We start from the raw sequence: 27877 nt of genomic DNA, 5'->3' as shown, positions 1-27877 counted from the left end.
ATGGAATTAACTCTTTTCACATTGGACCACTATTTTCATCGAGCCATCCACCACAAGCCCACGATCTCTTTCCTGTATAGCTAGTGCCAGCTCAGATCCCATCAGCAGAAATGTAAAGTTAGGATTTTTTGACCCAATGCACATCACTTTTACTTTACTTACATTAAAGCATGTTTGCCTTTTTGTTCGTACCACCCTGAATAATTTGGTGTCAACAAACAGAAGGTAACAACTTCCACTGGTGTGTTCTTTCTTAAAATTATTTAATGAACTCATTGTCACAACATCCTTTCACTGTTCTTGAGCAGAAGTCATCCAGCTGTTAATGAAGTCCTATGAAAGATGAATCCAGCAGTCCACATTTTGACTGAGGTAAAACCATGTGCATTTATTTCATCCGCATTTTAGAATTAGTTAAGCATAAAATTAAATATGTTGACTGTAATAAATTCAGTCATACAAGTGCAAGTCTCCAACTATAATGAATTTATGGCAGATTATTTAAAAAAGGTACCAGTAAATCATAAGAGGGAGCATGTCCATTTGACCTTTATTGAAGTATACAGGAGGTTCTCTTTAGAAATCAGATAAGAGAATGGAGATATGGCCAAACATAAAATCTATCAAATTCAGTGAAAACTGTCTGACTTTAAATAGTAGCTGTAAGAATGACCAATATATATTCTTTGTTACAACCGCCCTCACTCTACAAGTAAAAAAAAAAACAACATTCAGTAAACATTCTTTCCTAAGGTAGCTTCCCTTATATATCAGTGATTTATCCATTCTTGTATACATAACTTTTTAAACATACCAATCAGTGGTTCTCACAATTGGAAATAAAAGCACAAAAAAGTTTACACTCTTGTACAGGTAAATAAAAGATCATCTTGAATTAATCTGTATATCCTGAAGGGCATAGTATAGTTTCATTACCTATTACATAATTAGCTTTTTAGATACAAATATTGACATATTTGGCTTGTGCTTCAAAGCCTCGTGAGTCTATCAAGTCCATGTCAATGCAGCTCATAATTTGAAGTCACTTGGGAGGTCTTTACTGCTGCTTGGTTTGACTTGCTCGTGCAATAGAACATCCTCAGCACTTGTCATGGCACTGCATTTCTCAGCTGAATCATCAGCATCTGGGTCCAGGCCTTCGGGGCAGGGGAGTTTCTGAAGCTCTTCCCGCAGCTGAGCTGTGTGACGCTATGCACATACAAAGTCATAGTGAGGAAAGAGGCTCTTGTTCATAGGAATTTAAATACAGCCATATTGTGAGATTTTCACAAAAATGAGAAACTGCCCTAATAAAAAGCTTTTGAGTCTCCATGTAGTGATAGAAGATGAGAGATTTTGCTATTCACTACTACCACTGAGAACTAGAAGGAGCTGCAGGAATGTTACTAATTAAGAGAGTAACTCTGTGCAGCAGGTCAATGTGCTCATATCACACAGCAATAGCCAGTTCTATAAGCAGCACAGGGGACTTTTAAATGCATTCAGTAGAACCCACTTCGAAGGCCCCTTCAGAACTTCCTGCTCCATGGAGCAAGCTCAGGGGTGAAGTGGGGATGGGGCAAGTGTGTATGCACAACAGCCTCCATATGAGTTGTTTAATCCCAGTTCGAATAATGCCTGAAGGTAGGTGTGCTTAAAATGCAGAAAGCTGCACAGCTATGCTATGACTTTTTAAAAAAAGCCTTTTGGTTGGGTTTAAACAACACACAAAATGAATCAGAGTACTTTTATAGAGGCTATTCCATGCCATACCTTGATGATTGTTTGGAAAGGTAATTTCTGAGACCTAGCTATTTTGTCTGATTTTTAACGTAAGGCAGTCAAGCCATTGGGACAGATGGGAGTGAAGAGCAGAAGATTTGGGATGCAGAGTCAGTTTTATATTACATATAGATACACTTGCATTGTATTTGAGCTGATATGGTGAATTTGTGGTTTGATTTTTAACAGAACACATGCAGACATCAAAGTGATGAACATGCATGTGTGAACTAACTCTTTATTGTGTCAGTATGTCTTAAGGTAACACTGCCCTTGATTGCTCCATCCACTTGCCAAGTTCACACAAAGCTATACAGCAGGGATGGGAAACCTATGACCCTCCAGAGTCTAGTTTTGTATTATTAATCACTAATGGAAGAGAGATGATGGAGGAGAAGACACAGAGCCCCTGCTCTCCCCTGACACACATGGACTACTGTTTGTCACACTTCTTTAGATCTGGAAAGTGACCTATTACATGTAGCCAAAGCCTGCTTTAAAGGATGCAAGTCAGTTGCTGCATTGCAATTAGGGATGAGATCCCCTTGGTGGTGTCAGTTTGGATCACATTCCCCCAAACTGACAGGCAGTTACAGCCCATGTTCATTATTTCCCCCTCTATCTATTGCTTTTATTGGTTCATTAGCAAGCAAAGACAGGTTGATCACTTTCACACATGCTCTCCCTCCCTTATCCCGATCAATTACACATTAGCAAGCACAGATATGTGTGCTCAGTTTCACACATGCTCTTCTTATTTCAACCTGTCTGCTTGTCGGTCCATCCATCCAATCATCATGCTCCGCTCCTTTCCTCTCGCCTGTCTGTCCCTCCACCCTCTCACCCGTCAGCCACCCAGCCTGCATCTCCCTCCCTCCACTGCTGGTCCCCTGCCAGCCCGGAGTGTGTGCCCCCGCCGCCTGCATTACAGGCACTCGCTGGTGTCAACCACTAACTCTGCCTCCTCCCTGCCAAATGCAACTCATACATGCACACACACGAACACACACACGAACACACAGCACTGGGAGGGAGCTAGCAAGCAAATACAGGCTGATCAGTTTTATACACTCCCTCCCTCCCTTCTGCTAATCAATTACATGTTAGCAATAAAATACAAGCTTGTCAGTTTAACTTTATATTCAATGCGGTTTTTTTACACAGCCGGTGTCAGGAAAAGCTGCAGAAGTTTGTGGCATTCAGAATTGGTGTGCAAAGACAGCAGATGTGCGAATTATCAGGGAGTCCGGTGCCAAATTTGATTTCGGCAAAATGTTCACCCATCCCTAACTTCAATATGCTCTAAGCACAAGAATGGCACATGACGTAGGGGGAGCAGGAAGCAGAAAAACAGAGGCAAAATATTTACTTTTTTTTGTAAACTGCCATCAGTCTTTAGAGTATGTGTGGTCAATCTTTTTACCTACTTTAATGTAAGTTAGTATCCAACAGATTTCACTGTTATTTTTGGCCATGTTACAGTCAAATAATCTCATAAACATATAAACATAACATATGTTTTTAAATTGTTTTAACTTGTGTTTTTAAATTGTTTTTTGTGTTTTAAAATTTGGATATTTGTTTTTAATGTTTTTAATTGTTGTAAACTGCCCAGAGAGCTTTGGCTATGGGGCGGTATATAAATGTAATAAACAAACAAACAAATAAATAAGTGGAACTTACTTTTAGAGCTGCAGCGTGATGAGACATAGTCCTGCCTACCCGTTTATCGCTGCTATACTGCTGTATATCTGCTATCCACTCCTCACACTGGGCCATGATCTCTACTCTCTTTAAGTAGAAGTGTTTATGTATAACCTGTAACAAAACGGATTGAAGGTAAAAAGCAATGGTACTCATTACTGAAGTATAACACCATTTTAATTAACCATAATTAGGCACCCTATGTTAACAAACTGACAAGCTTAGACTGTATTATTCTCTTGGTGCATCTATATCAAGCTAAAGCACCATATTTAGCTACTAGTAATGACCAACTGCATGGTACAAAAACAACAATTGTATAGGACTATCATGTTCTGTTATATCATTATAATATACCTGGAAAAATGCCTTCATCTATATACCTGGAAAAATGCCCTCATCTCTTTGCCACATTTCCTTCTTTTATGGAAGAACCACCTCAGCCCTACACGTCCAAATAATGTGCTTAATACACCTAAACAAAACTGCCTATACATGTTGTCTCTTCAGATATCTGCTCTGATGTTGTGGCTTCTGCCAATTTTAATAAAAATGAAACATTATTACAAGCAAATGGTATACTCAATAGAATGCCAAAGGGTAATTTATAATAGCGGAATAATCTGAATTATATTAAAATTCTGGCATTTTGCAAAAACAAAAACACAACAGGAATCAAAACACTCATCCAACACAGAAATACAGATATCAGTAATAGCAACTTTAATTAAAGACACATTACTATAACTTTAGATTTGCTTTTTTCTCCCTGCCACGCAGCAACATTCTCTAATGAGAACAATGCTTTTTGAAAATAATTCCAACATTTTGAAATTATCAGACAATTCAAACATTTTAGTTCTCTTACTAGAGTGCAAATATATCCACAAATTAGTAATGGTTTCAAATGTTCTTTTTGCATTTAACACATACAGATTTGATAATTCGGTAAACAAGCTTCCAGTTTTAGTCAGTAAATGTATTATCTGTATCTGAGATAAAGCAGAAATCTTTATTCCTATTTAGTACCATGGGGGTGTACATGTAACACTTCAGATCCATTAACTACAGTTAACAACTGAGAGCAGAACACTAGATCAGGAGCCACCCTACCTCCGGCTACTCAGTGGTGTGGATTCTTTCTGCCTTTCATCAGGATTAGGCTTACACTGGCACTGACTTTAACAATGGCTGAAACTAATCAACAACTGTTTTCTAAACCCTCATATTATTAACAGAGAACTTTAATTAGCAATGGTTAAAACTGGAAAGGGAGGCAGGGGGATTTGTGTAAGATGGAAAAGGCTGGGAGCATGTGATCCTGTGGTACAATTTACATCCATGAACTGCAACTGTAGGATTGGGATCATTGTGTGCACTGGTCCTCTATGTTCCCATTTGGTTAATATCTAAAATGTTGGACAAATTCCATCTTAAGGCAAGTTGAGTCAACTGTGCTGGAATATAATTGCAGTGTAACTCTACATACCTATAGTCTCTAGGAAACTAAGATAATGTGTACTATTAACTATACCCAGTATTTTACAGATTACATTATAAACACTGGGGCAATGTGTCTGCATTATGTGGGTGCCAGAATTGTGATACTACACAAAATGATCTAGTCATTAACAACGAGAGTACCTTAGATTTCATGTGCCATTTACATAATAGCATACATGGCTGGCAAATGGATGATGGGAGAGACAAGAAAAAAAGTTGTTGTGGGACTTAAACAAGTCTAGGGGAGTGTATTATCAACTCCTGCCCCAAATGCCAGCCTGCAAAGTCACTTCCAAATCTGGCAATAAGCCAGGAAAGAGGGGAATCTACAGATAATACAGGGACAATTAAGAGCCAACTATGTATTTTATTAGAGTGTCTTAAGTGCTTCACAGCCTTAAAAAGCAGAAGCTCGTGCTTTGGCTTGTCCTTGCTGTGCTGAAAAGGGTCAAAGGCATTTTCAGCATAGCATTGAGGCTCTTCATTATTCTACTTACAGCAAGTGAAGTATAGAGGGAAGAAATCACAAGGGACTGTCAGTGAATACCGTTTAATTACTTCTTTAGCAAAAAGCATTATTGGCATACTTATGATGCCCTCTGATCATAAAGAGTTAGATTCTTTCAATGTAATCTCTATCTACTAATCAAGAACACTAATCTCATTGCAGGAAAGGACAGAAAGGGTATTGTTTAGGTTTACGATATCATCTGTGTCTATGGCCACTGTACTCTGTACTCAAGTCTTCATAACCTAAAGTGGGACACTACCGGGTGAATACACTGGAAAAAAGCCATTTTGGCAATGAATAGAACCAATTTTTGTAATTCAATTTTTATATAAGGTGGTTTAGAAATGAAATACAAATATGTGGGAAGAATCTGTAGCTTCAGGTGGTGTTTTTTTAAAGATAATTTTCTAGGCATGTCCGTATCACCATTATCGCATTAATCACCCTTGATTCCATTTCCTTGGATGCTGGGTAAGGTATTAAATTCCCTACTGGAAAATAACCATAAATTTTGACCTTTACACCTTTATAGTCAATTAGAGGCATTAAATGAACAAGGAAAATTTATGACAAATGTCAGAATTCTTATCTAGCTACATTATTAGCCAATTTATTAAGAGTATCAAGTATCTTTGGGGAGGATGTAGATCACAGCCTGATGACATCTTAATTAAAACACTGAAATAGTAGGGAATGTTTAATTACCATTAGCTACAGAAACTACATTTTCTTTTTATCCTCAGATTTTTTTTTTTTTAAAAAAACCAAAACCTAAGATCTGAAAGACTTTTCATTATGAACATCTGCACCTCTAGGGAAAAAGGTATGGACCACCATTAGATATAAAAGAGCTGGAAGGTCTAAAATACACAATTGAGTAGTGTGATGTTCCTCTATTAGTGTATATATGGTAAGTGCTGTTTGTATAGGAGATACATGGTAAGTGGAATGAAAGAGGAGGGGGGAGTGAATGGGCAGTAGAATGCTAGATGATTGGCTGAATGTTTAAAATGGCTGACAGTATAAATGGAAGGATGACAGGTAAATCTGGGTGGATGTGAGGTGGATGTAAGGTGGATGTTAGTGGGTTGTTTTGGTGGGTTTATGAGAGGAGAGTGTGGAGTTCGGATTAATACTAAGACCAGTACCTCAGGAATAGATGTAACCATATGCTTAAGTGCCTTTTAAAGTAATCTTGTTATCTTTGTTAGTTAATAAATACTTTTGGTTTACCAAAGGCCTGATCCTTGACTGGGGTTTCACAGACCAGAAGGGAGGGTAAGGTAAATACCAAGGCTGAAGAGTGACAAATGGTGGTAGCGGGGAAGGGAAGAATAACACCACAAGTATTCAGAGCAAACCAGAAATATATGTATCTGCATTGATACAAAGGGAGTGGGACAGCTTGAGCACGCAGTCACAGAAGTAACCTGATTGAGAGAGACTCAGGCAGAGTCTCTGGGGATACTGGTTATAGAACGTGACTGGTGGTGCTGCCTAGCAGGGGGATCTGGTGAGGTCTATGCTAGAGCGGAGAGAGAAACCATAAAAAAAGGACGGTCTGGACTGGTGGAGTCCCTGGTGGTGCCTAGTGACAGGCAGTAGCCACGAGCAGGTAGTAACCTGACAGGGAGAGCCAGGGAAGGACCGCCACAAGTAGCTATTATCCTGTTCACATTAGTTACATATTTCCAATTCCCATGCAACTCTCATTTTAAAAATACCAGTGTGGATTGGATCCAGAGTTTGAGATAGATCTTTTTTCTGTTCTAATGAACTTTTGCCATTTTAAGTAGCAGTTGATAGGTATTTTAAGATGAAAGCAGTTACCCTGACCAAAACAGGGCTTGCGGAGGCATAAGGACAGTACTTGGACTCATCTGCATTTTGCATGATCTCAAATTACACCTACCTTACTATTTAAAATTTGACTCCTGGAATGTGGCACGCAGTAGCACACCACATTCACTTCTAATTGTAGAACAATTACTGACATGCTTCCAGAAATACAGAACTCCCCAGAAGCTGATTATCAGGGGGGTCTACAAATACCAACTTTACTTACATGCCAAGCTCTACATGCCCTCGCTACTAACTCTCTCACAGGTCTTCTGGTATTGTGCAGAAGGCTTTTAAGAAGAAGCAGGGATTCCTTTCACTTATGTGGAAGTATGAGAGAGGCAAGAAATAGGAGATGCTCTTTCTCTTTCTTCCCTTCTACAAACAAGTAGGAGGAAACTAACACACCCTCTTTGTCTTCTGGCAAGTTCAGAGGCAGAAGTAAAGTTTCTCTCACCTGCTTGAAGACGTGGATAAGCAAGAATTTCAAGAATGTTTCTAACATTCTCCAAACTGCTGCACAAGTGAGAGAAGACTGTCTCCCCTTTGAGCCTCTTGCATTTGCTGAAATCCTTGGGAGAGAGATGGAGTCTCTTTTCACTTGTGTTGCAGTTTTGGAGAAGGAAAGAGCGAGCAGAATAAATTTCTCTTGCTTCTCCCAACTACAACACAAGCTAAATTTGTCAGAGGTTATGGGAGTGTTCCTTGTCGGAGAGACAAATACACCTACCCTTAGGAAGTGGAAGTGTAGAAGCCCAACTTTAGTATACCTTATATTATACTGATAAGCAACGAACTACACAAGACATGCAAAAGCAACAATATTCCATTTTCCAAAGTAATTTCTCTGTGTCTCCACTGAAGCCCTGTTGACTATAGTCATGATGACTATATGCAACCTCCAGGTTCAGAGGCACAATGCCAGTGAATACCAGCTTCTGGGACAGGATTATTACTTCTGTGTCCTGCTTTTGGGCTTCCCAGAGGCATCTAGTTAGCCTGTATGAGGAACCAGATAGTGGATTAGTTCAGTCCAGCAGAACTTATCCAACAATGTTCTTTTTATTTTATTATGAAATTTTAATTAAAGCCTCTATTAACTAATTGCCACAACAAACTTGTATTTATGCCATATCCTTAGGTTTAGTTTAAACGTCAAGGCAACAGAAGTTTTTCAAGATTCTACATGTAAAATGGACAGATCACAAACAGGTATGGCAAACAACAGCACAAAGCACAAACCTCTTTAAAACATGGTGAGGGATTTCTGATTTGTTCAAGCATAGCCCACTTGACTGTTGCTTGTCGTATATTTCCATCATATTCTCTGGAACTCTGTGTGCCGCTTGGAGTCCCTCTCGATCTTTCATACCCTGGTTCATTGAAATAGGGCTCTGCAACTAATATGAGGGATTGTACAGATACCAATACCTGTGGACAGATGTAATTCAAAGAGAACACAATCAGTAAAAGTAAACATATGGACAAGCACTAAGGCTTATTAAGACAATAAAAACCTCCTAGGCTTTCCCCTTAGTGTTAAATGTTTGCATGGACTGATACAATGGTGGCAACTTCAAGAGTTTTTTAAATTTCCGTGTGCATTTGTTTGATGTGTTTCTTTGCTACTGCTTGTTTAGTAGGAGTATTGTTTAGGAAATTGTTTCTGTGATTGTATAGATTTTTGGGTGAACTGACTTGTGAGGACTGTGCCCTGAAAGAGAGGTTAGAAATATTTTAAATAAATGAACAATTTCCTGTCCAAACAGAATAGGTTGAGGGTGTGAAGAGAATAGCTTATTTGGCACTTTATATAAAGCGAACACACTCACAAAACCTTCACAGGAAGATGGGCTTAAAGTGCCTTTAAAACTGGGATGGGGAACTTCCAGCCCCTTCGAAGCTTCTCTAGGGTCTCTCCTCTCAGCCCTACCATTTCCTCCTTGACTTCAGTGCTGGCTGCAGGGGGAGGTGGAAAGGATCAAATTGAAGGTGTTTGGGGGGCTGCTCTGGATTGGTACCCTGGTGTATGTGGGGATAAGAAGGGTTTTAACTCTTTGTCCTCTGTGGCCCCAATCCAGATCAAGGTCTCTGCATCTGTAATTCACAATGCCAAAAAAGGATCCATTCGGCACTGCAGAGAAGTGCTCTCTTTACAGAAATTTAAAAACCTTTAACAGTGGTACAAAAAGTGGTGTCAGTGAAAGAGAAGCTAGTTGATTCCTATCATCTATACATCACATTTTCCAAACAGTGGTACACTGAAATTGAAAAGCATAGTAGAAAGGCTATTATCATTTGAAACAAAACTGCTCCCTGAAGATCTGGGTACCACACAACCAGTGAACAACACAATTGATGGAACAGGTTCAGAGGAGGGCAAAAAGGATGATCAGGGGACTGGAAACAAAACCCTATGAGGAGAGACTGAAAGAACTGGGCATGTTTAGCCTGGAGAAGAGAAGACTGAGGGGAGATATGATAGCACTCTTCACGTACATGAAAGGTTGTCACAAAGAGGAGGGCCGGGATCTCTTCTCGATTGTCCCAGAGTGAAGGACACGGAATAATGGGCTCAAGTTGCAGGAAGCCAGATTTCGACTAGACATCAGGAAAAACCTCCTAACCGTTAGAGCCATACGACAATGGAATCAATTACCTAGAGAGGTAGTGGGCTCTCTGACACTGGAGGCATTCAAGAGGCAGCTGGACAGACATCTGTTGGGAATGCTTTGATTTAGATTCCTGCATTGTGCAGGGGGTTGGACTTGATGACCTTATAGGTCCCTTCCAACTCTACTATGATTATATGATGGTCTGGAAAGGCCCCTTGCTCTAGAGCTAAAAAATCAAGCCCTTCAAATAAAATGACATTATCAACAAGTATATCTAAACTATAACTTAAATTCTGTAACTTTTCATCTTGCCTGTCTACCACTTTTCCTGTCCTGAAGAACCTTGCAGAAAAGACTGTTTCCTAACTATGTATTTCGTTTTTTCAGGCAACAAGACCATCTATGTAAACTGAACACATTCATTTAACCTCTACAACTAGATTCTGACTAGGAATCATGAAAGGATATGGGAGGGGGAGGAGATTGGGTGGGTGAGCAGTAGGCAGAAGGGAAGCCCCTTTCCTTTCCAAAAGGAAAACATTGTGAACAGTATCATTGCTCTTCAGCATTTCCCCCACCTTTTTATTCTACACATGTAGGCACATGTAGCCTCCCACCCAAATTGAAACCAAAGCTGTCCCTAGCCACATCCACACCAGACCTTCACTTTGGACAATCATGGCTTCTCTCAAAGAATCCTGGGAAGTGTAGTTAATGAAGGGTGCTGAGAGTTGCTAGGAGATGCTCTGTTCCCCTCACAGACCTTCAATCAGAGTGGCTGACTGTTAAACCAGTCTGGCCACTGGAGCTCTCTCAGGGAAGTAGGAGTCTCCTCTCAGCACCCTTCACAAACTACACTTCCCAGGATTCTTTGGGGGAAGTCATGACTGTCTCACGTGAAATCAAAGTCTGGTGTGGGTGTGGCCCCCTGATTAAGCAAGCCCAGCAGCTGTGAGTCTGGCTTTTAGAACACTGACAGTTGGTTCTTACTGAGCACGCCTGGCCTTATCATTGAGTTCAATGTTAAAAATCAGCCAGGCATTTTTAAAAAACTTTTAAACTGCAGAAGATGATGGTCAGAGGGTGGGGTCAGTAATAGGATTACAGGTACTCTGTGAACATGGCTGATTTTTAATTCATTTCAACAAATTATGAGAACTCTTGACAGAAAAAAGTCCAAAAGGGGTCTGTTTTTTCCTCTCTTTTTACTCTTTGAACTCTCGATTCTCTCTGACAGTTTTGTGTATCGCCATGAAAATTTACAGGATTTTTAAGCAAGCGTTTCTGAATTCAGGACTCTAAGTTTTGTAAGGTTTTGTTTTGAAATGAGCTTATGGGAAGCAGCAGAATGGCACGGGGTATTTTCAATGTAACATGGCGGAATGTGAAAAATCCATGCTGACTATAGTATACAGCCATTCCTGTGGCTGTATAATATATTTGCACACCCCTCTGCACTGAGGAAAACCACATACTTGTAAAAAGCTTGATGTCTGGGGATTCCATTTCTCTTCTGGTCTTCCATGCCAGGTGTTAAGGATACTTAAACAAACCTGAAGATAAAGGTTAAATACATCAGTACATGGTTGCAAACTATGGCTCAAATCTAGAGATATGCACAAGCAGCAATGGGCTTCACGTATACTGCCACAAGCATCTCCTCTGCCCAACAAATGATCCATACTGTCTGCCTTGATGGAACTTTGGTAGCTCCCCTCCTCGCTCATGAGGTGATTGGTACTATCAAAGCCACCACCATCCCCATCCTCTTTTTAGAGGGCAGAACACCTCTTTTGCCATTACATTCCAGATTACCTCCAGAAAGGCAATCCTTACATGGATGCCTGTATCTATTCACTGACAGGATCTGGGTATATGGACATCCATATTACAATTGTAATGGGCTCCTGCTGGGAGGAAGGGCGGGATAGAAATCAAATAATAAAAATAAATATAAAATAAGTTCAGTAAGCTTTTGTGTGACAATACCAGGCAACTGGACTATATCCTACAGTAAAACATTCATTTTTTTAGAAAAAGGTTATTCATGTAAGTAAAGCAATATGTATCCTCTTTACTCAGGATGTTTTCAACCACATTTGTCTGTAAACAAACAAAACAAACTATTTACCTTGCCATCATTGTAAAGATTTGGATTGAATCTCACACTGTGCCCTCCAGTTGTTTCCAAATTCACAAGTGGAGGTGAATTAGGATAGTCTTGTGGAAAATATACATCAAATTCAAAGCAGCCATTTGCATAAGGTGTGTCTGCTGGGCCAGTTATCAAAACCTTTTGAAAAAGTTAAAATAAAGTTATAGCAAGCAGCTTGGGAAACTAGTTTGTTGACATGCAACATGTTAGTCCTAGAGATTGACGAATCTGTCAATTTTAGTTTCTCTCAGTTTATTTTTCCAGTCTTCAATTTAGTTTTGCCGATTTCTACATCAGTTTGTGATTTTTTAAGAAGTAAAAGCTGTACAAAAGTCACATGCATTTTGTGCATATTTCGCTTAACATTATTTTGCAAGAGGAGAGAGGAAGGAGGGGAAAGGCAGATCTAATCATTTGCATGCTTATTGAGTTCAATGGGATTTACTCCTGTGCAATCATGATTAGGATAGGTAAAACTGGGCATGGGGAGTAGGGGGGAGGGGAGAGTAGAGGGTAGGAGGAGGAGACGGGAGCAGAAGCAGGGGGAGGAGGAAGGAGGGGATTGGGAAAGAAGGAGTACAAGGGAAGTGATGGGAGGGAAGGAGGGAGGGCAGATTTGATCATTTGCATGCTTACTGAGTCCAGTGGAATTTACTCCCGTGCAATCATGCTTAGGATAGGTAAAACTGACCATGAGGGGAGGAGGGAAAAGGAGGGGATTGGAAGAGGATGGGGAGAGGTGAAGGAAGGGGGAGGGAAGGGGCAAGAGGGAGGGGATAGGAGGAAGGAGGAGAGAAGGGCAGGTTTGATCATTTGCATGCTTTTTGAGTTCAGTGGGATTTGTTCCTGTGCAATCATGCTTAGGACAGGTGAAACTGACCTTGGGGAAGGGCAGGGAGGGAGGGGAGGCGAAGGGAGAGGGGAGGAGATTCAATAGTTGGGCACTGGGTGGAGAGGAAGCCCCTTTCCTATCCAAAAGGAAAACACTGTGGACATTATCATTCTTTTTCAGGGTTTTCCCCACCTTTTTATTCTGCAATAGGCATGTGTAGCCTCTCACCCAAATTTAAAGCAAAGCTGTCACTGGCCACATCCACACCAGACCTTTATTTCACTTTAGACAGTCATGGCTTCTCACAATGAATCCTGGGAAGTGTAGTTAGTGAAGGGTGCTGAGAGTTGCTAGGAGAGGCCCTGTTCCCCTCACAGACCTTCAATCAGAGTGGCTGACTGTTAAACCAGTCTGGCCACTGGAGCTCTCTCAGGAGAATAGGAGTCTCCTCTCAGAACCCTTCACAAACTACACTTCCCAGGATTCTTTGGGGGAAGTCATGACTGTCAAAAGTGAAATCAAAGTCTGGTGTGGGTGTGACCCCGATTAGCAAAGCCCAGCAGCTGTGAGTCTGGCTTTTAGAACACTGACAGTTGGTTCTTACTGAGCACGCCTGGCCTTATCATTGAGTTCAATGTTAAAAATCAGCCAGGCATTTTTAAAAAACTTTTAAACTGCAGAAGATGATGGTCAGAGGGTGGGGTCAGTAATAGGATTACAGGTACTCTGTGAACATGGCTGATTTTTAATTCATTTCAACAAATTATGAGAACTCTTGACAGAAAAAAGTCCAAAAGGGCCTGGGTTTCTTTCTCTCTCTCTTTAGACTTTGAACTCTCAATTCTTTCTGATTGTTTTGTTTATCACCATGAAAATCGAGAGGGTTGTTAAGCAAGCATTTCTGAGTTCAGGACTCTAAGTTTTGTAAGGTTTTGTTTTGAAATGAGCTTTTGGGGAAGATCAGAGCATGGAGGGTATTTTCAATTTAACATTGCAGAATGTGAAAAATCCACGCTGGCTATAAAAAGAGGTACAGAGGAAAGAGCAGTTGCTTCAAGACGAGTTACCAATAATATAGGAAGAGAGTATAGGTCCCTCCATCCGCAGCCGCTCAGAAAGACCTTAATGTCAAATATAGTTAAACAGGTTTTTATGAAGAAAGACTTGAAAAGTCTGTCAAGCAATGTCTGAGAAGTCTCTGAAGTGGTGGGGTGGAGGTGAGCAGGAGTAGTATCCTAAATAGCTCCCTGTCTCTCTCCAAGTCCTGTACAAGCAGAATAAATCATGCAAAACAAACAACCGTGGTTAATTAGCTTGATGTATACCAGTCATAGACGTCGGCCTTTATTGGAACACAAGTCTGATTTTTACCTTCATGATGTCTAGTCTCTCTTCATCACAGCGGACAAAGACACTGGATGAAGAGGAAAGCGGGAGTGATGTAGAAAGTGTAACAGCTTCTTGAGCAAGTCGTCGGGCTCTGGCAGCACTGTTTGCATCACTAGCATTTTTAACTTGGGACATGTAGTGGTAATTTACTTTAAACACCAGTTTTCCATCGTCATCTTCTGAAACCATCTCAAAGGTATCTAAAGGAGTTAAAAGTGTAACATTTTAGGTATCTAAATTAATGGGAAAAATCATTGTCAGTATATAAACCATTTCTTTCCCCTCCCCCCACAAGCAATTCAATACCATAAGATAAAAAGGCAGAGCCAAGCTCTTTCCCATCGGTACAGATCCACAATATATCTTGCAATTCCTGCCTACACACAGTATGGCACTAAAGATCAGCCTACCTGTGCATCGTTCAGCAGCACGCTAGCAATAATATGTAATTGTGCTCTGGTTATGATGTTGATCAATGCTCACAGGAGAAAACAAATAAATCATCACATCACACCTTAAGGACAGAAGGTTAAAGGCATAATGAAGCTTATTAGCTTGGCAGGTATCTGTGTGGATGAACTGAAAACATCACGACTTTTTCTTCCCCAAATATATAAGCAAGATTTTTTTGCACTACACAGACCAAATAACATCTGACAGAGACTGATAAAATATGTGGAACATCTGAATATGTTAAAAATGATAACTTTTAAGTATTAGTATTATCTTTAGCTGTATGGAGCTTGTACAAGACAAGAAATGTAACCAGGCAGAGGACTTTCAGAGATACAATTGCAAAAGAGTGCTGGCTTAATTCCAAAACATCCTATTGTATGAAGTTACAGAAGAATTTAAGAAAATTACAAAAAGAATTTTGCTGAAGGTTCTGATGTTTAAAATAGGTGAAATGCCATTATCCCTCTTGCAGGTGAACTAGTATCTCTAATAAACTCTCATCTGGCACTGGCAGCTACACTAGAAACTTCCAAAGCTACTATCAGGATGCTCTTTTTTGAGATTTTCTCCTTGAGAAAGACAGGCAGGGCATGACAAATCTGAGGGATTGCTTGAAGATTATTTCTAGCATTTATAGATTGACTGCTATGTTGTTTCAGGTATGACAGAAAGCAGTCTTACTGCAAAAGCTAGGAAAGGAAGATCATAAGACTTTGACTTATTAACATGTTTTTCTTGGCTTGTAAATACCTTTGTATTTTAAGAGAAGTGTGAATTGCTTGTGCTTCCTCTCTCAGCTTCCAACTACTTAGAAAAACTGACTGCTGATAATTGCTAGAGATGTTTAATTCCATTATGTGCCTTTGCTACTTTCAATTTTGTTTTTTTCTAACTGTTGAAAGAATTAAGACTGTGTACTACTTCACTTTTCAGTAGTAGGTAAATCATCACAAAGCTTCTCAGAGATGTTGTACAGCTGAGTTATTAACACTTTTATGTCCAGATACATCCCTGCCTGTGATTTTTGCTCCTCTAGCTTCACCATCCTTTACCATCTGAGGGTCACTTGCTCACTCAGAAGATTCTATTTAATCAGTGCTGGCATCAAATTCTGCTTTTGGCAGGGATTGGTTTCACTTGGATGCTCAGAATGAGACACCCCAAGTAGAGCCAATCCTAGTAGTGCTTGCATTTGACATTAAAGTTAAAAGGCAGCAAACACAAGTCCTTGCCAAGGAATAATTACAAGTGCATTTTAAGGCTTCCCACTGGTTCTTTGTAGCCACATCTGTACTTGCCCACACTTGACGTAATATGTGACATCAGATGTGGGAGGGTAGCCATGGCTTAGGAAAAATGGCCTTGCAGGCCAAATTAATACACCTGCCATGCTTAATGAGACCTGCAAGTTGGAGGTTCCCCCACTGCTTACATGATGCTACCTTGCTTGCATCCTTCAAATGCGTCTGAAAATCCACCTCTTCTCTGAAGACTTTGGCATAACCCCCCTTGTTTTATGCTCTGCTCCAGGGACAGTCAATGTGGTTCCCTCCAGATAGTCAACTCCCATCAGTCTCAGCCAGCATGGCCAATGGCAAGGAATAATAGGAGTTGTCACCCAAAAACATTTGCAAGGCACCATGTTGGCTACACCTAGAAATGTGAGGGCATGTAAAAAAAAACAACAGATTTTTTTTGGGGGGGAAACATTTCTTCCCACAAATTTCTCTCCCCCCCCCAAAAAAAAATTGAAAACAGCAGCAGTGAGGGGGAGGGAATGCTTCCACCCTGTTTTTTCCCCAGGCCTTCACATCTCTAGCTACCCCTGCTCTAACTGAGCTTGTAACTGAGCCTAAGTGTAACTGTAACAATTGCATATTTCTTCCCTCTTTGCCCTATTTTTAGCTCTTTCTTCTTCATCTGTAATTTCCCGTGTGTAAAATGTCAGATGATAAAACTTCCTGGGGTGGAATCCATCTTCATGTCCTCGTATGAACACTGATGACATATACATCGCTAACTAAATAACTAAAACCACCTCATCAGCTTCTCAGTCTCTCACACCTTCATATACTTAAGTGTTCCACAAAGAATTTGCCTGACAACCAAGCATCATTGGGACTAAGACGTCCAGCATGTTTTTTGGGCTTCAATAAAGAAGTTCACAAACTGATTTTCAACTTACCAAACTGGAGTTTTTTCATTACAACCACATATTTTTCTTCGAGGGATCTCAAAACTGACAAAGGCTTGGGCTTCACTGCAGCTTTTTTAGAGTATTCAGCCAATTTTCTCTCTGTTTCAATAGGGGTAAGAAAAAAGGATTATGTTAAAGAGACAACATAAGCCAACAGCAATTTATATTAAATTTATCTTACATATCTTAATATCTTACATTATCTTAAGGCATGGCAACAAAACAACATGTATGGGTGAAATTTAAGGCTGAATTCTACAGAAATGAAGACCTTCACTGCATTCTGCATACGGGTAACCTCACACCTATGAGCCAAAATCCAGCCCGGACAACTTGACCTTGGATCACTCTTAATTTGGATCCAACCTGCTTTTAGTTCCTACCATAAACTCTTGGTGAGGAAGATTTCAAAGGAAAGATTAAAAGCGCCATTGACAATTGCTTCTATAAAGTTTGCCTCAATAACATCGTCTTCTTTGGTATTGTCTTGCAGAAGTTCCTACTGAGATAGTCCAGATGGAGGGAGGGGATGCGTATGACAGTACTGATATTTAAAAGAAATATATGTATTAATAATACTAAGTATAAGGTGACTAGTAGTTTTATTCATTTGTCCATATGTTTTCTTTTAATAGTGCCCATTTAATTATTCTTGTATTCTGTTTGCTGAGATTCTCTGAAAGTCAGCTCAGCTCTACAGTATATGTAAGCTTAGAGACAATGGTAATTAAGTGGTATATAAATTGGTAAATAAATAAATATCAACTCCAGGCAAATCTGCAAAAAAAGGATGCCACTGAAACTGACCTTGGTTTGCTTGGCGCAAACTCGTTGTAGCAGCATAAACTATCTCCGCTGTCCTTTGGATATCTGGGACCAAAAGCGTCAGCCCCTCTGGCTCTTGATCTGAAGTATCTGACTTCACTCCAGTTTTAGACTTGTCCTTTTTAGACCTGCAAAATAAGAAATGACCAAAGTTTTCAGGGAACCTTTGATTAAACCCAGAAGTACACAAGAAAGTGGAAGCATTTGCAGATTTCCTCTATCCACTAATTGTTTTGGAAGATAATCAAAGTGTCTGCCTTTCAATGTAAAGATTTGCTAGCTCAACAAAGTGTGTGCCTTTTAATATTAAGGGGATTACTGGAAAGAAAAAATGTCAAGAGAAGAAATCCTGCTAAAAGATGGAAATCACACAGTAAACTGAACTTGAAGAATTTGATTCAAGTTTCTATTTTACCATACTGGACAACAGTGTTTTTTTGGTTAAAAAATGAGATGCTGGTATTCATACCTTAATAAAAGTGCTGTGGGTGCCAGCACAAAATGGTTGCCTTGGGCAGCCTAATATAATAATAATAATAATAATAATAATAATAATAATAATAATAATAATAAACGGCAGAACGCCATACTTGTGAGTTCCATCACAAAAACACCCCCCCCCCTCACTGATGGACAACTCAGTCACATTGATAGTGTAATGAGTGCTGCATACCTATGCACAAGTGTAGGCTTCTGGCATATAAAGGGAAACTGTAAAAACAAATTGTATATTCTAAAAGGATAAAAGTTACATACTCTAAAAAGAGCATGTTTGTAAGTTGCTTTGAGTTCAGTTATGAAAACAGCAGCTAATAAATATAAATAATACAAAACCAAATTATCACATAAATTCTAGAATATTCAACCAGAGTATATACAATTTAAACATTCTATATGCAAAGAACAACATCCGTTACCTATAAATATTTAATTAATAAAACTTGAGGTATTCATCTGGGAGCTGGACAATCAGCCCAGAGGTCCCCACAATAATGCAGGGTTCTCTGGGGAAATGTCCCATTTCTCAATGGAAGCAGTACCTGGAGAAGGTAGTGGGGCACAACTACTATTCTACTGCTGCCAAACACTTTGTCCATCAAGAAATAGGCTCAGCGTCTCAGGTCAGCAGAGGGCTCTCCCCCAGTCTGTGTCAACCTTTAACAGCAGATTTAATAGCAAAAGCCTAGCAAGCACTAGCATAAAGGTGTTTCTCATTTTACCATTTATGTATGAACTAGTAAAAGCAATGCGAGTAATCCTGCATTCATTCAGAAATTCCTGAATTTAAATGAGCATCATAGTTTTTCTTTAATCCTGTCTTATTTCACACTTGAAGTTAAAGAGAAGATATTCAATTCATACTAGAACAGGCCAGTACAAGGGAAAACGTGTTTAAACTGATCACCCAGAAAGGTGCTGTGTATTATATTTAGCATTTTTATCTCATGCTGTATGATAATCCTTCTATAATCTAATATGGTCCAGTATTTTCTGAAGATCATTCAACAAGAGTGTAGTACAGCAAGAACTGAGCTTCTCAGTTGTGATGGCTAGTTTCAAATTTAATTAGTTTACTTACATTAAATTATGCTGAGAAAACTGAGCAGAATCAATTGAGGTAAAAATTAGTTATGCATTCCATGTGGAAATTCTATGCAAAAAACCCACAATTATGCCCCCCACCCATGTTTGCATTGAACCCATTTTCTACACTGGCCTGAGCTCAAAGAAAAGGTACTTATTAAACTTTAACACACACTTTAGAAAATTCTAATTATTTAAACATGAAACCTTGACAATCTGTGTTGTATTACTGGGTACAGTCAATACTTAAATGATCTGGTCTGATAAACCACATATTCTAATGGGGACAGACACTAAAGCCCTGAAAGATCTCAACATACAAAAGGTAGATGATCAGCACAGAACTCTCAACACCATCAATGAAAAACTATTTGCGTTGTTTTCCATGTGATAGTAGGACAATGATTTCTGTCAATGCTGGAACTTTCATATTATTAAATCTCAGTATCGGCTTTATAAATTAACTGCCTCAGAATATCACTTTCATATCAATTTAAATGGTCATCCAGCTCAGCTGGATCTCATCTGCCAACACAAGTAAAACAAACAATGAGAATTAGCATGCCCACTAGTAGCCGTTTCCCTATAGCAACTATATTGTGGCAAAACTGCTGTTTTTAATTGGTAGCAAGCACTTTTGAACATGGCCAGCATTCCCCAAACGATGTCAGCCAAAACACCTACTCTTGAGGAAATTAAACTGCCTTCTGGTCACCTAGACAAAATGTTATATATATTTGCAAGGAAAATTCATCTCCTTTCCCAGGTGTTCGGAAGACAGCCATATACATTTAAGACAGAAGAATAATTCAAACCTGCTAAGAATAACAGATTGCTTGCAGCACTTGCTGCTCAGTTTCTAGGCTCCTAGTCATAGAAGATATGGCTGCAGATTTGGACCTTGACACAGAGATTTACTCTGGTGGCCAGTCTGTCCATGCAGCAACCTTGGTAGTTGCCAACTCTGGAAACCAGGCTCTCCTCGGACAGAAGGGGCTTCTAGAATTACCTTCCTGTTAACATTTGACAAAAATCCTGCTTCCTGTCCAAGAGACAGGGAACTTTTCTGTTGAAGTCCAAAGATTAATTCAACCTTGTGAACAAGAGGTGGTTTTATCCTTGGTTAAAAGCAGCCTACTCAAACCTGATACCCTGCAGATATTGTTGCCTCCAGCTTCCATTAGTCCAACTAGCATGAACAGTGAACAGGTATTATGGTAATTGGGGTCCAACAATATCAGGAGGGCACCAGGTTGGGGAAGGCTGGTTTTATTTATTTAATACAATTTATGTACCACTTGAATGGAAAGACCTATGAGGTTTACAAAAACCATTAAAATTATACAGCCGCTATAGCCAGTGTGGATTTTTCACATTGCACAATGTTAAATTGAAAATACCTCTCTTCCCATTCTGATGCTTCCCATAAGTTCATTTCAAAACAAAACCTTACAAACTTATAGTCCTGAACTCAGAAACGCTTGCTTAACAACCCCCTCAATTTTCATGGCAATAAACAAAACAGTCAGAAAGAATCAAGAGTTCAAAGTCTAAAGAGAGAGAGAAAACCAAGAGCCCTTTTGGACTTCTTTCTCCGAGTTCTCATAATCTGTTGAAATTCATTAAAAATCAGCCACAGAATCCCTGTAACATGTCTTGTTTCTATTATTTCGGCAGATTGTAGGTGTTGCCACCACTCACTATATGCTCAGAGGCACATTACCAAATTCTTGCAAACTACAGAGGAAGTGGATTGGACTGTGAAAGACCAACCCAAATTGTGTCTGCGTTTTGACCAATTTGTAGGCCAGTACAATATCTCAGAGAGGAGGTCAGGTCTCCTGCTTCTCTGGTGCATTCACTATAGCTGCCCAATTTCCCTGCTTTTTAAAGCTTGATAGAAGTATCTGTGGGCTATAGGTACGTTCTTAAACCGCAAGGTTTTGTGCCTATTAGTGAATTATCAATAAAAGAATTAAAACAAGTAATGAAAAATATACTGAAAACAAATTAAAATAACTAAAAAGAGTAAAAAAGATCAACACATCTGTGTTTGGGAAGGCTTGCCTAAACAAGAAAAGTTTTCAGCAGGCATCAAAAGGAATATAGTGAAGGCGTCTGCCTGATGTTAATGGGCATTAGAGGTTAAAAATTTTTGCATTGTATATTTGTTTTAATGTTTTTGATTGCTGTAAACCGCCCAGAGAGCTTCGGCTATGGAGCGGTATACAAGTGCAATAAATAAATAAATAAATAAATAAAAGACTGTCTCTCTGGACAGCTGTGAGAGAACTTTAATTTGCAAGGTATATCCTTTCTTCCATTTGATTTTCTATTCACCTCCATAATTACATACAACAACCCGTGTTTGATAAGGAAATACCTTGGCATAAACAATGGAGACTTAGTTCACAATGATGTGGTAAATCTCTGTCTGATCTATGGCAGGGAATGTATTTTCTTTCTTTTTTCTTTTTGCAAGAACCAGCATTTAATTATGTGAACCCCAGCTTGCAGTCACAAGAGGTACAGCACAGATACCAGTTTTTAACCCTAGCAAGAACAGTTCTCAGTTAGAATGGTAACACACGCTAGTTCTTAAAGTGTTAAGAAAATACCTCAGTCGATTAGTATAGGTATCGACACACGTCTTCATTTTAGCCAACAGAGTTCCAACTGAAGCCTGGGACTCCAGCTGCTCTTCTTCCTCTTCTCCATTTTCTCCCGACAGAGGCAGCAACAACGGCACCATTGATGTGCAGGAAGCAATAGCACGGAGGAGCTCTAACAGAGCTCTGTACAGAGGAACATGCCTGGCCATATCCAAAACTAGGAAAGAAAAAAAGCAACATGGTTTAAAAACTCCACCCAGCTAGGCTAGTAAGAGAGATTTTATCAAACAGGCACACTTTTCCACACTTTCTCCCAAAGAAGCCCAGGGTGGCAAACAAAATAACAAAACAGTACAGTTAAAAATATTAAAATTTAAAAGCTATTAAGAACATCTAAACATTTGGGAAACCTTAGTTGAAGGATGTTGACAACCTGACTAGGGAACAGGTATAATGGTGAGGATCTAGGTCATGAGTAGGCAACCACGGTGCCCTCTAGATATTTTGGACTACAACTCCAATCCTCTTTGGCTATCAGCCATGTCGACTGGTGATTATATGAGTTGGAGTCCACACATCTTGGCTACCCTGATCTAAAGAAAACATGAGGACTAACTGAAAGAACTAGATATACTCAAGCAGAGAAAAGTGATGATTAAGAAAGGCAATGTCGGAAGATACTGAACCATTTTCATTTAGAAAGCAGAAGCAGCTATGTAAATTTAGCATAAAGACCGGGGGGGGGGGAAATACACAAAACTGTCTCCTAACAGAACATGCTGCCTAGGGATTTTATGGAATTTTCTTCCTTTGAAATTCCCAATTTAAGGCTGGCCAAGGTATGCTTTAGGTACGTGGCATCTTGCTAGACAATCTTTTTTCAAACCCTGATGCACAAATTTAACTCTAATGCTTGACAAACTAATGCTTTGACAAAGTAGGATGAAGGTATCTGATAATGATCTTGGGAGTCCATAATACAGTCTTCACTTGTAAATGAAACTCAGCTCAGAAATACTCGAACACACAGTATCAAAGTGAGTGACAATATTTTCCTCTACTGCAGACAATGTATAATCAAGACAAGGTTAGAAAAGACAAAAGACTGACTGCTTAAACAACGTCTGGAGGCAAACAGATGAAAGAAAAAGGAGAAAGGGGCCAAATGAGATGGTAGACTCATGAGATCCCAGAGGGTACATTCCAGAGAAGTAAAAGGAAAGAGAATATGACAGACTAGAGAAAATCCCCAAAAACTGCTTGGGGGAAGAGCTTCTTCATCTTATCCATCAACTGAGCTATCTGCTGGTCAAGCCCAAGCATGAAAGCATTTGGTTGACCTGAGCAGCAAAGTTAGGAGTGTAGCTCTCTAGCCCTCATCAGAAATACAATGAAGTGACCTACAACTTTGCATCTGTGCCAAGGGGGGAGCAGGCCTGGTTTTCTTATTCCAATGGTATTTTTGTTAAGATTAACTACAGTTTGTTTGGTTTAACTATGGTTTGCTGAAACAAGCCAAATTCAAAATATAGTTCATGAAGTTGCTTTGTTTCAACAAACCATTGTGAAGATTAACCCAGTTTAGGGTCTGGATGACATTTTAGAGGTTAATCTAAAATGGGACCTTCTGATCTTCTCCTTGTGATTGTTTTGAAGGAAAGGGGAGAGGAGAGTGTGCAAGTCCAAGGTTTGCTATAACTTGTTCTTTTCACACTAAACTATATTTTAGTGTTACATCAAAACACAGCCATTAGTGTGGTTCACACATAATGCTAAGCCATGATATGCTTAGCCAAAGTGCTGTTTATTTGTCTGGGCTTAGTTCAAATGATCAAGTAACCATGGTTTGTTTTATGGCAACAAACCACAATGTCAAGCCACGGTTTGTTGTTATGAATGATGGCTTGTTTAATTATGGCTTGGTGTTATGTCTGAACCCAACAGCCTTGCTTAACCATTGGCCACTACCACAAGCTACAGAGGTATGAGGTAAGAGCACAGGAAAACAAACCAAATTATGGGAAAAACTCCAGCTTGGTTGTTGATTTGTAGATTTATGACACAGTGTACCTGGACTTTCAAAAATCTTTCGACAAAGTGAGTCAACAAAGACTCCTGAGTAAGCTTAGCAGTCACAGAATAAAACACAAGGTCCTCTTGTAGATGAGAAACTGGTTACATAACAAGAAGCAGAGAGGAGGAATAAATGGACAGTTCCCCCAATGGATCGGTACTGGGACCTGTGCTTTTTAACTTCTTCATAAATGATCTAGCATTAGGGTGAGCAGTGAGGTGGCCAAGTTTGCTGATGATACCCTATTTATTTAATCTATAAGCAGAACATAACATATATGGAAAGTGGGATTGGAGCAAGATAAAGGAGGTGTGAACATTGGAGAGCGAAATATCAATAATTTAAGATATGCAGACGATACCATACTACTAGCAGAAACCACTAATGATTTGAAATGAATGCTGATGAAAGTTAAAGAGGAAAGCACAAAAGCAGGTCTACAGCTGAATGTCAAAAAGACTAAAGAAATGACAACAGAAGATTTATGTAACTTTAAAGTTGACAATTCGGACACTGAACTTGTCAAGGATTATCAACACCTCGGCACAGTCATTAACCCAAATGGAGACAATAGTCAAGAAATCAGAAGAAGGCTAGGACTGGGGAGGGCAGCTATGAGAGAACTAGGAAAGGTCCTCAAATGCAAAGATGTATCACTGAACACTAATGGATGTGAAAGTTGGACAGCGAAAAAAGCAGATAAGAGAAAAATCAATTCATTTAAAATGTGGTGTTGGAGGAGAGCTTTGTGCAAAGCATGGACTGCGAAAAAGACAAATAATTGGGTGTTAGAACAAATTAAACCGGAACTACCATTAGAAGCTAAAATGATGAAACTGAGGTTATCATACTTTGGACACATCATGAGAAGACATGATTCACTAGAAAAGACAATAATGCTGGGAAAAACAGAAGGGAGTAGAAAAAGACGAAGGCCAAACAAGAGATGGATTGATTCCATAAAGGAAGCCACAGACCTGAACTTACAAGCTCTGAACAGGGTGGTTCAGGACAGATGCTCTTGGAGATCACTGATTCATAGGGTTGCCATAAGTCGTAGTCGACTTGAAGGCACATAACAACAACCACCAAATTGTTCAGGGTGGTTAAAACAAAAAGGGATTGTGAAAAGCTCCAAAAGAACAATACTGAGCCAGATGGATAAATTGCTTGAGCTGGTGTAAGATGGCTTCCTATGTCAATGACCCTGCTTCCAGCAATATCCTAGAATAGTCTTTCCCTCTTTTATCATGCCACTGCTGTTCCCTGTACACATGCTACCTAGGAATCCAAGTGTTCTCTTCACTACCAGGCAGTGCAAGCCAATACATGTCTACTCAGAAGCAAGCTCCATTGAGTTCAGTGGGCCTTACTCCCAGGCAAGCATGTATTGGATTGCAGCCTTAGCCTCACAATAAAGCAGGGGTGGCAGACCTTTGGCCCTCCAGATGGTACACCACCCCTGCAACAGTGGTTAAAACGAAAAGGTATTGTGAAGAGCTGCAAAAGGATCTCTTCAAAATGAGAGAATGGGCAGGAAAATAGAAAATGCAATTCAATATAAACGAATGTAAAGTGATGCATGTCAGGGCAACCCCCCCCCCCAAATTTCACATAGATGCTCATGAGGTCTGAATTGGTGGTGACTGACTAGGAATGAGGTTTTATTTCTGGGGCTGTAGTGGATAGCTCAGTGAAGATGTCAATCCAGTGTGCAGTAGCTGTGAAAAATGCAAATTCCAGACTAGGGATTATTAGGATTTGAAAATACAACAGCTAATATCATAATGTCATTATGGTGTGACTGCACTTGAAATATTGTGAACAGTTTTGGTTGCCTAACTTCAAAAAGGATATTGTGCAGCTAGAACATGTTCAGAAAAGGGCAACCAAAATGATCAAGGGGATGGAGCAACTCCCCTATGAGGAAAGATTACAACACTTGGGGCTTTTTAGTTCAGAGAAAAGAGGAGTAAGAGGGAACATGATAGATGTGTATAAAATTATGCATGGCATGGAGAAAGTGGATACAGAAAATTTTATCTCCCTATCTCATAACACTAAAACTTGTGGACATCCAATGAAGTTGAATCAGACAAAAAAAGTACTTCTTCACATAGCACATAGTTAAGCATGACCATTGACCATGCTGGCTTGGACTGATGGAAGTTGGAGGCAAACATTCTCTGGAGGGCACCTTCTTGGTTACCCATACACAAAGGGAAAATGATGCTCACTAAAAGGCAACAGAACAAATTAAGATTAGAGAGAGCCAGTATTTATGAATCCCAACCCATCAACGTGCATTTCTGATTTCCTAAACCTTTAGATGCCAATGGAAGCAATGACCACATATCCATGGAAAATATGAGCAGTTACAAGAGGACTATTCTTTTACCTGAATAACTCTACATCAGCTAAGCATCTTCACATAAATGGTTTTGTGAAAACACATTACCAGCAAATTTATTAAATTACAGAAAACAGTTTTGCTAATACCTACATCCACAGACACATCCTTATATAAAAAGCCATTAAAATAAAATTAGCAGTATTAAAGTTGCAATAAGGTATGAGGCATTACGACATATAAAATTTTACAAAGCAGATTAATAAACAAGGAATCCTAAGTAATTTGAATGAGTTGGCTAACAGTGTAGTTAAAATATTCAGTAACTCATTTAGTAGAAATGATGGTAAAATAAGTCCTCAATATATATTAATAGATGCTTCACAGTCATTGCCTATGCCCCTAGGATGTGCTATTTTTAACAATGCTGCAGAGAAAGGCACTGCTCAGATTCAAAATATGTAAAGGTGAATGAGCACCCAACACATATCTGCCCTTCTTACCAGCTGGAAAGAAAAGCCTCAGTCTCCATTTTCAAGAAAAACCAGGCCCATCAGTAGTGCTTCCTGTTTTACTTAGCACATTTCACTCTTGGAGTTAATAAACCCACCAGCAGCTTCTTCACCTTCTGTTTCACTATAAAAATATGGGTAGCCAACCTTTTTGGACCAATGGGCACATTTCGCTGTGGACACTGGTCACTAAATGGCTGCTGCAGGGGTCACAGTATAACACAAATTAGAAAGAGCACAGTAATTTCTCCTCCAATCCGCAGAACAACCTCATGCTTACCAATGGAAGCCAGTTATGTCCTGCTGGTTCTGACTGTGGAAATCACACAACATTGATTTCCCACACACACAACACACACAATAATGCTGTTGATGTCTAGTAACAACAGGGACCATTTCTCAGTACCAGGAAAAATATACAAGGTGGCCACCACCCCGTCTCTTTCACACACACATCCTGCACATATACAGACCACAAACACATGCATCTCTCTGTCTCACTCACTCATACACTCAAAGTCAGGGAGTCAACAGGATTTTTACAAAGACTAGGCCCTCTGATCAACTTGTATATTGTCATATGCACATCTGTGCCCTCTTTTGCAGGTGGAGCAGTGAGTGACAAAATAAATCACTGGCTATACATGTGAGAAAATGTCTGTGCAGACAGAATGTGAACAGGTAAAGCTTTCCCCATAATTGTATTTCCATACCAGAAAAGGTTTATAATCTGTTGAAGTTCTGCCTGCCACACAGCTGATGAAGGCACTAGAACTCTGTTTTCCCCAATGCCAACCCTAAACGAGACCAGGGTGCCATTTTGTGTACCCACTTAATTGGGAGTAAGCCCCATTAAACACAAGGAAACTTACTTCTGAGTAGACAAATATACCATTGTTAAATACACAGTGATACAGTGAATTCTTAATGAGTGTCT

The 27877-nt window shown here is 39.6% G+C and overlaps 1 protein-coding gene across 8 annotated transcripts in view; it reads right to left on the bottom strand.

Annotated features, from left to right (window-relative positions):
• Positions 1–527: 527 nt before the first annotated feature.
• Positions 528–27877, bottom strand: part of BIRC6 (baculoviral IAP repeat containing 6) — a 239623-nt gene continuing 212273 nt past the window's right edge. For all 8 annotated transcript variants that reach the window (XM_061624740.1, XM_061624745.1, XM_061624742.1 and 5 more), the window contains 9 exons: positions 22011–22221; positions 17791–17936; positions 16972–17082; positions 14313–14530; positions 12086–12247; positions 11430–11507; positions 8582–8770; positions 3466–3600; positions 528–1209 (listed from right to left, as the gene is read on the bottom strand). In XM_061624740.1, coding sequence (XP_061480724.1) covers positions 1030–1209; positions 3466–3600; positions 8582–8770; positions 11430–11507; positions 12086–12247; positions 14313–14530; positions 16972–17082; positions 17791–17936; positions 22011–22221 — 1430 coding nt within the window. In that variant the 3' untranslated portion in view covers positions 528–1029. The remainder of the gene's footprint in view (positions 1210–3465; positions 3601–8581; positions 8771–11429; positions 11508–12085; positions 12248–14312; positions 14531–16971; positions 17083–17790; positions 17937–22010; positions 22222–27877) is intronic.

This window comes from Rhineura floridana, chromosome 4 (assembly GCF_030035675.1).
Source record: "Rhineura floridana isolate rRhiFlo1 chromosome 4, rRhiFlo1.hap2, whole genome shotgun sequence".
NCBI lineage: Eukaryota > Metazoa > Chordata > Lepidosauria > Squamata > Rhineuridae > Rhineura > Rhineura floridana.
The sequence above is the reverse complement of the archived record's forward strand: the minus strand, read 5'-3'. Positions and strand labels throughout refer to the sequence as shown.